Source organism: Pundamilia nyererei, unplaced genomic scaffold (assembly GCF_000239375.1).
Source record: "Pundamilia nyererei isolate P.nyererei 1_Seehausen unplaced genomic scaffold, PunNye1.0 scaffold00006, whole genome shotgun sequence".
NCBI classification, from domain to species: Eukaryota; Metazoa; Chordata; class Actinopteri; order Cichliformes; family Cichlidae; genus Pundamilia; species Pundamilia nyererei.
In genome coordinates, this window is record NW_005187407.1 from 2,130,017 (window position 1) to 2,142,756 (window position 12,740).

At 38.7% G+C, this 12,740-nt stretch overlaps 1 protein-coding gene across 1 annotated transcript in view; it reads left to right on the forward strand.

Moving 5' to 3' along the window:
- Positions 1–12,734, forward strand: part of ntrk2a (neurotrophic tyrosine kinase, receptor, type 2a) — a 100,397-nt gene extending 87,663 nt beyond the window's left edge. Inside the window, exons 19-20 of the mRNA XM_005722044.1 lie at positions 8,745–8,903; positions 11,146–12,734. Coding sequence (XP_005722101.1) covers positions 8,745–8,903; positions 11,146–11,331 — 345 coding nt within the window. The 3' untranslated portion in view covers positions 11,332–12,734. The remainder of the gene's footprint in view (positions 1–8,744; positions 8,904–11,145) is intronic.
- The last annotated feature ends 6 nt before the right edge of the window (positions 12,735–12,740 follow it).

A 12,740-nucleotide genomic window follows, 5' to 3' on the forward strand; every position in this document is an offset into this window, starting at 1 on the left:
CATGTACATGGCCTCATTGTACCTTTTATATCATTATTACTATATTATTATTACAAAGAAAGAGACCTAATTCACATACTGCATTGGTTACCAAGAAGTTGATGGGGCAAAGTTTTTTGCCTTTGAACTTGTTGTGAAAGTGTGCACGCTAACCCAGTCCTATTTGTATAGTTGTGTAGAACTGATTGCAACATCACAGGGACTGAAAAGTCAAAAGTCAAAAGCAAGTAGAAACAAATAAAACGATGATCTAAAGTTTGCATGCTTACATAAGCTGAGACTTCATATCTTCTGGTTAAGAGATTATGTCATTAATGGCTCAACGAGAAAGTTTACGCAATCATCACACCACCCTACTTAGTCTCTGAGGACAACAGCCAATAATTGCTCATTTATAAAACTTACTGTAATACACAAACTATTTGTTTTTGTTTGTTTCTTTGTCTGCAAATTCTCCCTGGATCATTATCTAGAAAAAATTTGAAACAAAGGCCCCTTAAGGTTCTTATCTATATCAGATGTTATGCTGTCCTCGTGTTGTCTAGCGACGACCTAGCAACAGTGACACTTTTTAGCATTTAAGCTCCTATAATGCAGTATTAAAGCATCCCATTGTTTTAAGTTCAAGACAATAACATCTCATTTATATCCACAAAGGCTAAATTATGCATGATATACTACAACACTATCATGTTGCTTAGCAACCACTTTGCAGTGGGCTAAAGTGACCCATTTTTTAACATTTAAACAACATCTGTTGCCCGTTTTTTACTTTTCTCAATGTGATTAAATATATCAGTAAGCAATAGCATGGACAAGCCAAACAATACTGTAGCATGAGTGCATATTAGTGAAGAGAAATTAAATAAAAGGCAAAATCATCGTGCCGATTTTGCCCACATTGTTTGCTTACCTGTGTGAAAGCAAAGCCTGTTCAATCCTGGCTGGTGAATCTAACCTGTGATGCCAAAAGTCTTGCCTTTTACTTTGGATTTTGCATATGAATATGTACAAATCTTCTTTGCGAGATTAATCGAATGTTAACACAGACTTTTGCAGGCTTTTTTACTTCCTCATTGTTGTTCTAACAAAACGTCAGTATGTGGCCATTGGAAATTTTGTGACTTGACAACTGCACGTTGAAGAAGTACTACCATCATATTTCCTGCTGGGTTTTTATTCGACATGAGCACCATCACAAAAAATACTTAGCTTAAACCTACATGTCATTGGCTTTACTGTATCTGAGCTGGCCAGGAGAGAACCATCACATGTACTTAGACACAAGCGTTCTTGAGATTTTTCCATGACAGCAGAGACAACGATACGGTTCCCTGTGTAAGGTGCGAGTGGGCGGGGTTACTCACGTAAGCTCCTCCTACATCAAAATCCCATAATGCCTTCTTTTCAACGTGCAGTTGCCATGGATACCACAGCCTCTGGGAGGTCATCACAAAGAACACACATCCCTCCTCTCTGCTGTGTTTTTTCCTCGTCTTTTTGAGGCTTTCCTGGAACACTCAGACAGTGGTCGAGGTGAAATAATGCATATTTATAAGACAGAGACTGAGGGAGACAGGCAGGCGGGCTTAGAGACAGTGAAGGAAGGTGAGAACGATTGAGAGAGATTGAGGGGGAGAGAGATAAGGGAGCAGGAAAGAAGACAAAGACTGATGACGAAGCCACTGACAGCAAAGACAAAACACAGAATGAGCCGATGACAGAGAGAAATGCAGCAACTAGGCGTAGGTAAAAAGAACTTAGAAAGCATGTTTGGTCTTCAGACTGATCCACTGTAAACACAACTTTCTTAATATTTGATGACCCCCTCCTCCCAGTGACAGGAAGACTCAGTCTGAGGCTTTCCTTTCCTGCTCTTTCATGGGTTTTCTCTCCTGTTTTCTATTTAATTCAACCCTGTTGGTGCCCTTTTGAAGTGACTGCCCTTCACTTTGTTCCTCATTGTCTCGCCAATGAACGCACACAAATACACGTACGGTTAACAAACATAAAAGGAGAGATGTTGCGCGGCAGTTCAAGAGGCCCATATTAATATTTCAGAGCATCAGGGGAAATGATCAGTCATGATGAATAACACAAAAAGACTAATGGATATAATGAAATATATAAAAACTATCAATAGAGTAGAACGGAAAAATCTCCCCGACAAAGCAAGTAATAACAACGCTGCTCGACTTAACTGCAAATCCTTTGTTGATTCACGCATGAGTGATTTTTATTCACAAAAAAACAAAAATAAACTAAAAAACAATAAAACATATACAGAGAAAAATGAGTTTCAGACAGTTTCCAATGAGTAGGAAATTATACAGAGCCATTATGTTCTCATTTTGTTTAATGTTGTGGGCGTAATTGTTGGTTAGTTTGCAGTACATTTATTCTAATGTTAATCTTCCACGTGCAATAATAAACAGAGCTGTGTTTGGTTAGAAATGACATCGGTTTTTTTGTTGGTTTTAGATTTTTTTTAGTCTAAACAGATTATTAACACATCATGTTAGTGTTGTCGCTGCTCATAAAATGCCTTCTTGGCAGTCCTCGCTTTTCTTCCATTAATGATCTGCATCACCATGTAACACATTACAGTCACTAACAAACAGTTTGGTTGTTACTTGAATACACTTTCAGAGGTAGGTGTTATATAAGCTCAGCCTACACCCTTTCAGTTTGCCATTTGAGTTCCTGTGATGAACATTAACTGAATAAAAAAAAAAAACAAGTTTGGAAGTTCCTCAGTTATCTGCACGATGGGCAAAAATTCAGAAAAAAAATCAATTTTAGGCTGAATTCAAGAACATTCTAGATTTTTCATCATTTTTATTGCACTCATTAAAACTCACATGTATGCATTTTCTAACACAGGAAGTTAAGCAGGAAGTCACTCTTCAGAGCGCTGGATGACTATCCAAATATATTATAATACATTGGACAAATTCGAAGAAAGACTACAGATTCTTTGTTCTTCAAAGGTTTATAAAGAACTCGGTGATCACATTCAAACCTTTACTGGAGTTTTGAGCTATAGAAACAGCGATTAAGGGCAGAGTTCAATCGAATGGTGGATTACATTTATTTAATGAGCTCCTTTAAAAATATTCAGTATGTTGATTTGCCATGAATTCAAAGCACTACCAAAGAATTTCAGAACCAGCAGAATAACCATGCGCTTTCCACATGAGGAGGGGAAACCCCTCTTTAGATGTGGCAAAGGGTTATAGTCAACAATGCAGGAATGCATAACCCAGATTAGAGTGGCATTTGTGAAAATGTCTTTGGTATTGATGAATACAGACCATGGTCAGTTGGAGACAATAATGACCTACACAGTACATATAGACATGGAAACCATCACACTGCTAATTGTCTATAATCCAGCTGTTGTTCTGATATCCAGTTTTCATTATCAAATTATTATGACCAAAAGATTTCATTTTAATTATATCATTGTGAGATCTTTTAGAGGTTTTGGGAGGAAAAAAGAAAATTATTATTATTATTACTCAAATAAATTTCATAAATTCCATCATGGATGGATGATGGATCCATTCACCAGTGTTCATGTTGACAGCAAATTTAGTTTTAGTCATACATTTAGTCATTCACTAAAACATCTTATAGTTTTATTACTCTAGTTGTATTCAAATAAATATCATAAGATTACATTAAAAAGTATATTTTATTTGACTAAAGTATGAAGTATAAGAGTTTGTTGTGTTTTTACCCGTGAGAGTTGCTTCACGTGGTTTACAAAGCATCTTTTTTTCACTAACATCAAATGTGACGTGATTTCATGAGAAACAGGGAGCACTTCCCAACTTGTCCTTCCTTTTCACAAAACTTAATTTGTTCTGATCGGATCTTGTCTCTCCAGAATATTTACATCTGGTTTATATTTGTTGATGGAAGTTTCGATACATTTCATTAAAGCTTTTTTCCTCATGAATTTTTTCCTCAAAAATTTTGGTCAATGATATTAAGGCTGCTTCGTACACACACTCACTGAGATCAGTCATGTAAAACTCATGTTTTCACCTGATCTGGGCACTAAATGGAATTTGCTTTTCAGCATTTAATCTGTTTTTTTAAATATATATTTTTTATTTTCTATCTCTCTCCTCCACTTTTCCTTATTGTCCGATCAACATGTTGTCTGCATTGTAGTGAGTAGGGATTGCTGACCTACATTCATTTACGTGTCATTAGCTAATACACCTGTGTGCCATGAGGATTGGAGAGTGTGTGGCTGAGAGGGTCGCGGTTTGTAAACTGTTTACTGATCAAGTTGACTTTTCACAGCAGGCCAAAACAACCCTCATGCCACCAGGAAATATTCCAGCTTTGCTAACTGACCAGTCCACCCTGTGTGTGTCCTCATTAGGATAAGGATCGGTACCCTGTTTGATCAAGCAGTGTTACGTTTATATTGTGAACTATGCTTAAATTATAAGAGTACAGTTACACTAATGCAGTGGTTCCCAAACTTTTTTTGCTGGGCCCCCCTTTGTTTTACAAGAAAAATGTTCACGATTTGAAGAACCCAGCACGTGCTCCCGACGAAGGGAAAACCAATTCTGCAGGGGAGACCTACCTCAGCACTTGTGCAGGTGAAGCCAAAGGGAAGATATGCTTCACCATATTTTCTAGTCTTTGGTTTAGAATGAAGTTGGTTTGGAAACATATTCAGCGATGCTTCATCTCCTGATTTGCGTTTGTGTGGGCGCCCGTGCTAGCAGTGTCCAAGCTCTGTTTTTTTTGTTTTGTTCTATTGGAGCCACATGCTCCAAAAGAATAAGAGCTAAAGCAAGGAATTAAGACAAAGAGTGAAACACAACTGTAGCACTACTGAAATAAAAATATAAACCTGCGAATTATCATAATAGGAGCGTTTTAGGAAGAACAGGTGCTGAGGCTGACTTCAGTTCAATGTGAATGGACTATGCAGCATCTATTATGTAGGGAGGAATATAAGGGAGAGCTCTTTGAGAACACAGCATCACAATAAGACAACAATAAATGTTTTAGACTAAAATCCTGCTGTATTCTGTATGTTGTACACTTCATAATAATAATTTTTAAAAAAACTAAAAGACTCAAACCTGCTGTATTGTGTAGGAGTGTGTATAATATAAGCATTTTGTATTTTATATTCTATATTACGATTCACATTATGCATTGTGGACCTTCTACTCTGCTTTAGCATACTGCATGCAGATGGAGAAATGTAAATGATAAACAGAGAAACAAGGGAGAAAAAGCATCACTGCAAGAAAAATGAAGGCCTGGGTTTGTAGCGCACGAGCTGCAGAGATGGAGGCAGATATGTTTCCCCAGACGTAAACCTAAACCTGATGGCTATCTGTGTGACAGTGCACATTTTATTACTCTATTAAATAACCCCCTGACTAACACAGAACCAGGCCAAGTGTGGGTACCAAACCATTAATGACACACATAAACCTTAGAAAATGGATTGTGCTATCTGTGTAGCACAGTGGAGTGCAGATCAGTCGCTAGATTCATGTTCAGGGGAGACTAAAGTGAGCGGGGAGGTGCAGTAAGAGGAACAAATCTTGTCAGCAGGTTAAGCTTGCTTTTGATTCATTGAGAAGTTAATGAAAAAGTTAATATATTTAACAATGTTAAAACCCTGAAATCTAAGTCAGCCGTTACAGCCAATCACCATCCTTTTACTTGCAATGTCACCAAAAGTTACGTCCGATTTAGAGGACAGTAAAGTTTTATAGCTTCTGGAACTCAAGTAAAAGTAAACATTATGTTGGATGGTTTTGCTGAAACGTGATGCTGTTGCTCACATGTGCAAATGCTTTCTGTTCTCGAGAATGTGCATATGCTACTTAGTCACCAATGTACTCATTACTTAATGCTTTGCTATAGCATGCTATCTATCACATTTAACTAGTGCAACTCAGTTTGATAAGTGCTTTCCCAAAGTTGCAGCGCCAATCTGCAGAGTGTAGTTACATAAAGGTCATTAAGCTACAGGAGCAACTAATGCAGCATATTCTATCGAACTGACTTTATGAGGGAGTTGGGCTGGAAACCCGTGTAAGAATGTCTAAAACGCAGGGTTATTAAGACAAATCAAGTTATTACAAAAGAAAGTAAAACCTTAACTGTGTGGTATTGATTTGATATCAGTCATAAGTGGAAAATCTTATCAAAAGGTGATAAATGTTCATTATAATTTTAATATATTTCACATGTAAAAACAAAAAAGTTACCTGAAACCTCAGTTTAGCCCAAATATGTTGTTCTGTGACTTACATGCTGTTTTTTTTCACTCATGGGTAATTGGTTTGATTTAATGACTTCTCTCTCTTAAAATAGTGATTATTAAAAAAACATATGGATTTGAGATGAGTTTCTTATCGTTTTGATTTTATTACTTAGTTGCTGAATAATTCATCTTTTTTTCTCCTTTTGTTTTTCTCAATTTTAATGTCTTGCAAAATAAATAGCTTGGAATCAAAATTCAAACTTTTAGGTAGCATTGGATATCGCTGCTGTCAAACACTATTATCTATTATCGCTATTATCGCCCTTTCGTAAGTATCCGGAGGTATCACTCGTCCATTTTTTTTCTGAAAGTCATGCTTTGCTCACACTCTGTGTCTGACCTCCCTGATTTTTCAGTCAGAGAGTAGACTTAGTCTGTCATCATGCTTGCTTGTGTCTTTATATTCCTCATTTTTCATTAGGATGTGGTTTCTGAGTCTCTGAAGATTTAAACTGTTACCTTGAGATTTAAAGGGGGGGGGTTGGATCCACCTTTAGACTTCTTTTTGCTTGATGTTGGCGTAAGTGAAAACATTTTGTAACAGGAAAAAAATCTAATAAAAACAACCTGTTATTAGATGGAAAAAATGTGAAAATATTTCACCTGTACACAGTGCGTAACTTTAGCCAAGAGCTAATAAAGAAAATATAATATATTACGTACAAGCTTTGTCATAAGGTTATTTTTGCACCGTTAAAGGAAAAAGAGAGATAAAAGAAGAGGGATTAAAAGAAGATTCATTATAATTTAATCAATTTAATTAAATTCATTAAATTCATTAAACACATATGTATTCATGACACATTTTCATGTTATTCTTTTTTATCTTCACTGTATCACTGTAAGTAATGAGATGGCAAAATCAGCTGTTCATAAACACCAAATAAATGAATTTAGCTGTGGTTGTTTAACTGATGTGATCCATGTGTAAGCTCAGCTGTATATGTGTGCAGTTGTTGTTTAAGGGGATATGAAGCAGTTTATATAAGGCGCACTGTCGATGAATCTGTTTTCATACAGATCAGATAAGATAAGTCAGATAAGTCAAACTTTACTCAACTCATTCTTCATGGTTCCTCCACTTCTGTACCATTGATTTGTTAATGTTGAATTCTCCCACAGTTGCTCTATTCCCATGTTGTTGCAGTATATTAATGACTAACCTCATATGGGGCGATCGTGGCTCAAGAGTTGGCAGTTTGTCTTGTAATCGTAAGGTTGCTGGTTTGAGCCCTGGCTCGATCATTGGTCATTGTGCCCTTGGGCACACCATTGCCTACTGGTGGTGATCAGAGGGCCCGGTGGCGCCAGTGTCCGGCAGCCTCGCCTCTGTCAGTGCGCCCCAGGGCTGCTGTGGCTACAATGTAGCTTGCCATCACCAATATGTGAATGTGTGTGTGAATGGGTGGATGACTGAACGCTTTGGAGTCCTTAGGGACTAGTAAAGCGCTATACAAATACAGCATTCATCCTCCAGCTTCACTGTTTATGTTATGCTAACATAGCTGTGTTGCTAGCGATCATGTAGCACATTGTTATATACCAGCTAGTCCAACTTCAGTAACCTACAAAAGTCACTGCTGTTTAGTTTTCTGTCTTCATTTATGTTGGAAGTAATATCAGAGCTGTATGTTTTAATTTTTCAAAAAACAACCAAGCAAAACAAGCCAAAACAAGGTTAAGGTTAGGTAACTAGCAAAACTAGCGAGCTAACTTCCCGCTAACGCCGTTAAATTGAAAAAATTTAAATTCTAGTGGTACGGATGAAGTCATAGAATCACTCTGATTGATATTTTTGGATAAAGTTCAAAAATAAAATCATCTATCTGTTACACTAACCTGCCATAAGCGACAAGACATGTACCACATTCAGATGAATGAGTCTGATGATGTTTTGTCTCCAGATTTATGACATTTTAGTAATGAAGACTTTGAACGTCCATCGCTTTATTATCTCAGCCAGAGTTAAATGATTTAATGTAAGATTTGTATCTGCCAAAGGAAGCGTCTGACTTGTTTGGGTCTAGATTCAGTGAAAAAGCCCTCCTGGCTCCAGGAACCAAATTTTCTTTTTATAGGCATCGCAAGAAGGATTTTATTCCATTCTTTGAAATGGATGATGCCATTATTTGTGTTGATGGTAAAGGTCTTTTGGGGGCAATGGGTTGTGAGTACAATGCAGTTGGAGTGGACTGTTCATCGACAAGTAGAGAAGCCAGCGTATATTAAGTAATATTGTTTACTGGTATTTTTGAACTTAAATTTAAGGTCAATTAATGTCAGATATATTCTGGCAAACAGCAGACATTTTATTCCTTGATGCAGGGCGGGGAAACAGAATATAAGATGCTTCTCAGCTTTCACAATCCGACCGTACTGCATACTTTCTGTGTGTAACTGTGTCTCTGTGTGTGTGCTTTCAAAGGTTGGAGGTCATACCATGCTGCCCATCCGCTGGATGCCTCCTGAAAGCATCATGTACAGGAAGTTCACAACAGAAAGTGATGTTTGGAGCCTCGGAGTTGTTCTCTGGGAGATCTTCACCTATGGAAAACAACCCTGGTACCAGCTCTCCAATAATGAGGTATACAAACTTTTATTATAAGTGCAATAGTTTCTTCTGCAGGTGCACGAAGACGTTTGTGATTCACAATTATATAAACGACCTGGCTTAATAATTAACATACTTTTTGCAGTGTTTTTAAATTTGTTGAGTGATCACCAAGTCCTGGTAATTCCAGCATTAAAGTTAAAGTAACAAAAGTTCTGTAAAAGTTGCCTTGGAAGCACCTTCTTTTTAATAAGTGATGCTGAACAAGATGTTGCAGCCCCGAGATATGATGAAACAGCCCTTCAGTAAAAGTAAGGCTAAATATTTGATCTGTTTTGTGTGCATGTTTCTCATAGGTATACACCGAGTGAGTCTTTTGTTCTGCGTCATCTCCTCACTCACAGAAACTCAGTAAGAATGACTTCATGACATGGAGCAAGCTACTCGAAAGAAAGAGAAACAAAACCCAGATGAAAAATCTGCCGGGGCCGTTTCTTTTTCCTGAGTCTAGCAGAAGTGTAGCAGTTGTTAGACATCGCGCCTTTTAGATTTTTTAGATATTAAGAGTATTTTCTTGATTCCTCTTACTTACTGTATAATGAAGTTGGAAGTAAATGGCAATTTCTTAAAGCCACACGTGGTAATATAGACTTTTTCTAAATAACATAATTTGTTTTAAACACTCAGATGTTTTGAATTTCCAGAATTGACAACTGCCTCTATCAGAAAGCTGTGGAAAATTAAAATAAGGCTGAATTGTATGAACGATTCATTTTAAAATGGCTAAACAATCTACTTGCTCAAATTCAATCAGATTGTGGAAACAACAGCAACTCCCTCACACAAAGAAAATCAACTTAACCCAGAATTCGAATCAATTTTCCGGAAAACACAGCAGTGTCACAGCCTTCAACCCCTCGCCTTAACCTTAGCCTTACCAGCATGAACCCTGGGAGAGCCCTTAACTCTGGTTACATCCAAAAAATTAACCTTTAGCCCTTTCACTGTCTTCTTTTACCCTTTATGTCTGTCTATCCTCTGCTGTATCACAGCTCACTCGCATCGTGAATGAAATCTGATGCTCACATATCTTTTACACAGGATTTAAAGTTTTGATTGGGTCCTTTGTAATTTTAGGTATTGAAATACTGCCTGTGCTGACAGTACAATCACCTGACACTTTGTTAGGTACACTTATTTATGGGCTTGTTAATGTAAATATCTAATCAGCCGGTCGGCCGCTGCAGCTCAATGCATTTTGGCATGTAGTCATGTCAAGATGAAGCTCAAACTGAGCATCACAACTGCTGATCCACTAGAATTTTTCTAAGTGATCAAATAGAAAACCAAGTGAGCTGCACCGTTAATGCCAAAGGTTGGAGCAGAATGGCCAGAATGCTAACAACTCAAGTAAATGCTCATTACAACTAAAGTATGCAGAAGAGGCCTCACACAACACAACACATTGTGTTGTTGATTTGGTGCAAACTACATGAAAGCATGGACATATCCTTTGTATCAATGATTTAGGCTGCTGCGTGTCAGGTAAGGGTGTGGAGGATAATTTGTTGGCACACTTTCAGCACCTTAACATCGTATAAACACCACAGCCTCACTGAGTATCGTTGCTGACCCTGTCCATCCCTTTATGATCACAATGTGGTGATCTTCTGCCTGCTGATCACAGCAGATAACACATCATGTCATAAAGCTCAGATCATCTCAAACTGCTTCCTTGAACTTGACAGTGAGTTCATTGTACCCCTGGTGTCACTGACCTCCACAGTCACCAGATCACAATCCAATAGATCAACTTTGAGATGCGCTAGAACAGCGGATTCACTTCATGATTGTGCAGCTGACAAATCTGAAGCAACTGTGTGATGCTGTCATGTCAAAATGGACCAAACTCTTTGAGGAATGTTTACAGCACCTTGTTGAATCTGTGCAATGAACAATTAAAGCAGTTCTGAAGGTAAAAGCAAGGTGCATCTAATGAGTAGGTGTTTACACATGCATGTTGTAAATCTGACTTTCCCCTCACGCTGGTGTAGAGAAATTGCAGACTTTGTCTTGAAGACTTCTCTGGCATATTATTTCTCGAGTTCAGTAAATAATTTATTCGCTGTGACATTTTCACTTGGCAGAGCAGATGCTCCATCATCTTAACTGGAGTTTGAACACTGAATTTATTTTTTCTGATTTGTTCTTTACTAAATGGGACGGGGCTTCTTCTCACAATTAACTTGATGCTTGTCTTTCTTTCGCTCTGTAGGTGATAGAGTGTATAACCCAGGGCAGGGTGCTGCAGCGCCCTAGGACCTGTCCTAAAGAAGTGTATGACCTGATGCTGGGCTGCTGGCAGAGAGAGCCACACATGCGTCTCAACATTAAAGAAATCCACAGTCTGCTCCTCAACCTGGCCAAGGCCTCGCCTGTGTACCTGGATATACTGGGCTGAACGCAGAAGGAGGCTGAAGAAGGGTTTTAGCTGTGTGTGTGCGCGACATGTGTGCATTTATGTGTGGATGGTCGCTGAATGTGAACGTGAATGCATATTTGTGGTTGCGTGCATGTGTGTGCGAGCTGCAGGGTGCGAAGCTCATACAGGTGTGCGTGTGTGCAAGGTGCCGCTGTACAGGATGTGAAGCTATTATTAAACTCTCAAAGGCAATCAAAAAATTCCTCAACTGATCCCCGATCGCCTCTTTCTTCCCTGCCGATGTCCTCTCCTTTATGCATTTCCATCCCCCTTCCTTACCGAAGAGACATTTAAGAGTAATTTAACTTTGGAGTAAAAAGAAAAACAAAAAAACCCAAAAAAAAACAACAGCATCTCACTTATTTTCAAATGCTTTAAACTGACTGGGGCTAAACTGATGAAACCTAATTTAAAGGACTTTTAAATGACTCATTCCCTGCTGCCTGTTGGACAACAGGACTCGTTTGAACATCCGCAAATTTCGAGGAGACGTGGCGAGGGGAGGATTTCCGGAAGCTTCGATCTTTTGCGTGTAAATATGAGACTGGCGAAGGAAATGGCTCTGAGAGATGTCGAGCCATAAAGACACTGTGTTTTCCCCGCCCACCCTGTCGGTTTGTCTGTCTTTTTGTCTGTCTCTCACAAATGCATATCAGTATTAATGTCTGCGTCCATCCAACAAGACTACACAGGCAATGATTAACACGTTGGTACACATACAGTAAATTGCGTGTGACCAAATAATGACTGGAGAAAAAAAACAGTAAACAGAATCTGCTTTCCTGTCACACAAAATTAGGAGATGTGATGAAAAGATCATTTCTGGTCGGCCAATTTTGCTGATGCAAAAAAAACCCAAAACAGCGGCAGCTGAGGCTGATCTGAAATGCTGTGGTGACGGAATAATTCAGGAGTATGGCGGAGGAATTGTGCGATATTTAATCGTGAGTAATACAAATGTAAAAAAAAAAAAGTGTCTGATCTACATTAGCTGCTCATTATCCGCTCTTGTTCTGTTGTTTTACTCAGGCCTGTACTGCACTGTCATACAGCACAGGGTAACATGAGGACTACTCCCCCAACCCCCTAAAGTGACAGATGCTTCACCTTGTGATGTCAAGCGCTCATGTCAGAGGTCAATTGATTCATTTGTCCACAGCTGTCCAACAATCGCGAGATCATGGCGTTGGGGAGGGAGGCGTAAAGGTTGCCTGGGGAGGCTCGGGGTTTGAGTGGTCAGATGACGGTCAGATGTGTGGGTGGCGGCATTGTAGAAGGTGTGGTTCATTTGGTCAACCCATATTAAATCATCAAAGCTCTCAGCACTTAGACATCCTTGAAAACCACATCTGCGCTACAGGGGATGCACACGAGAACACACACACACA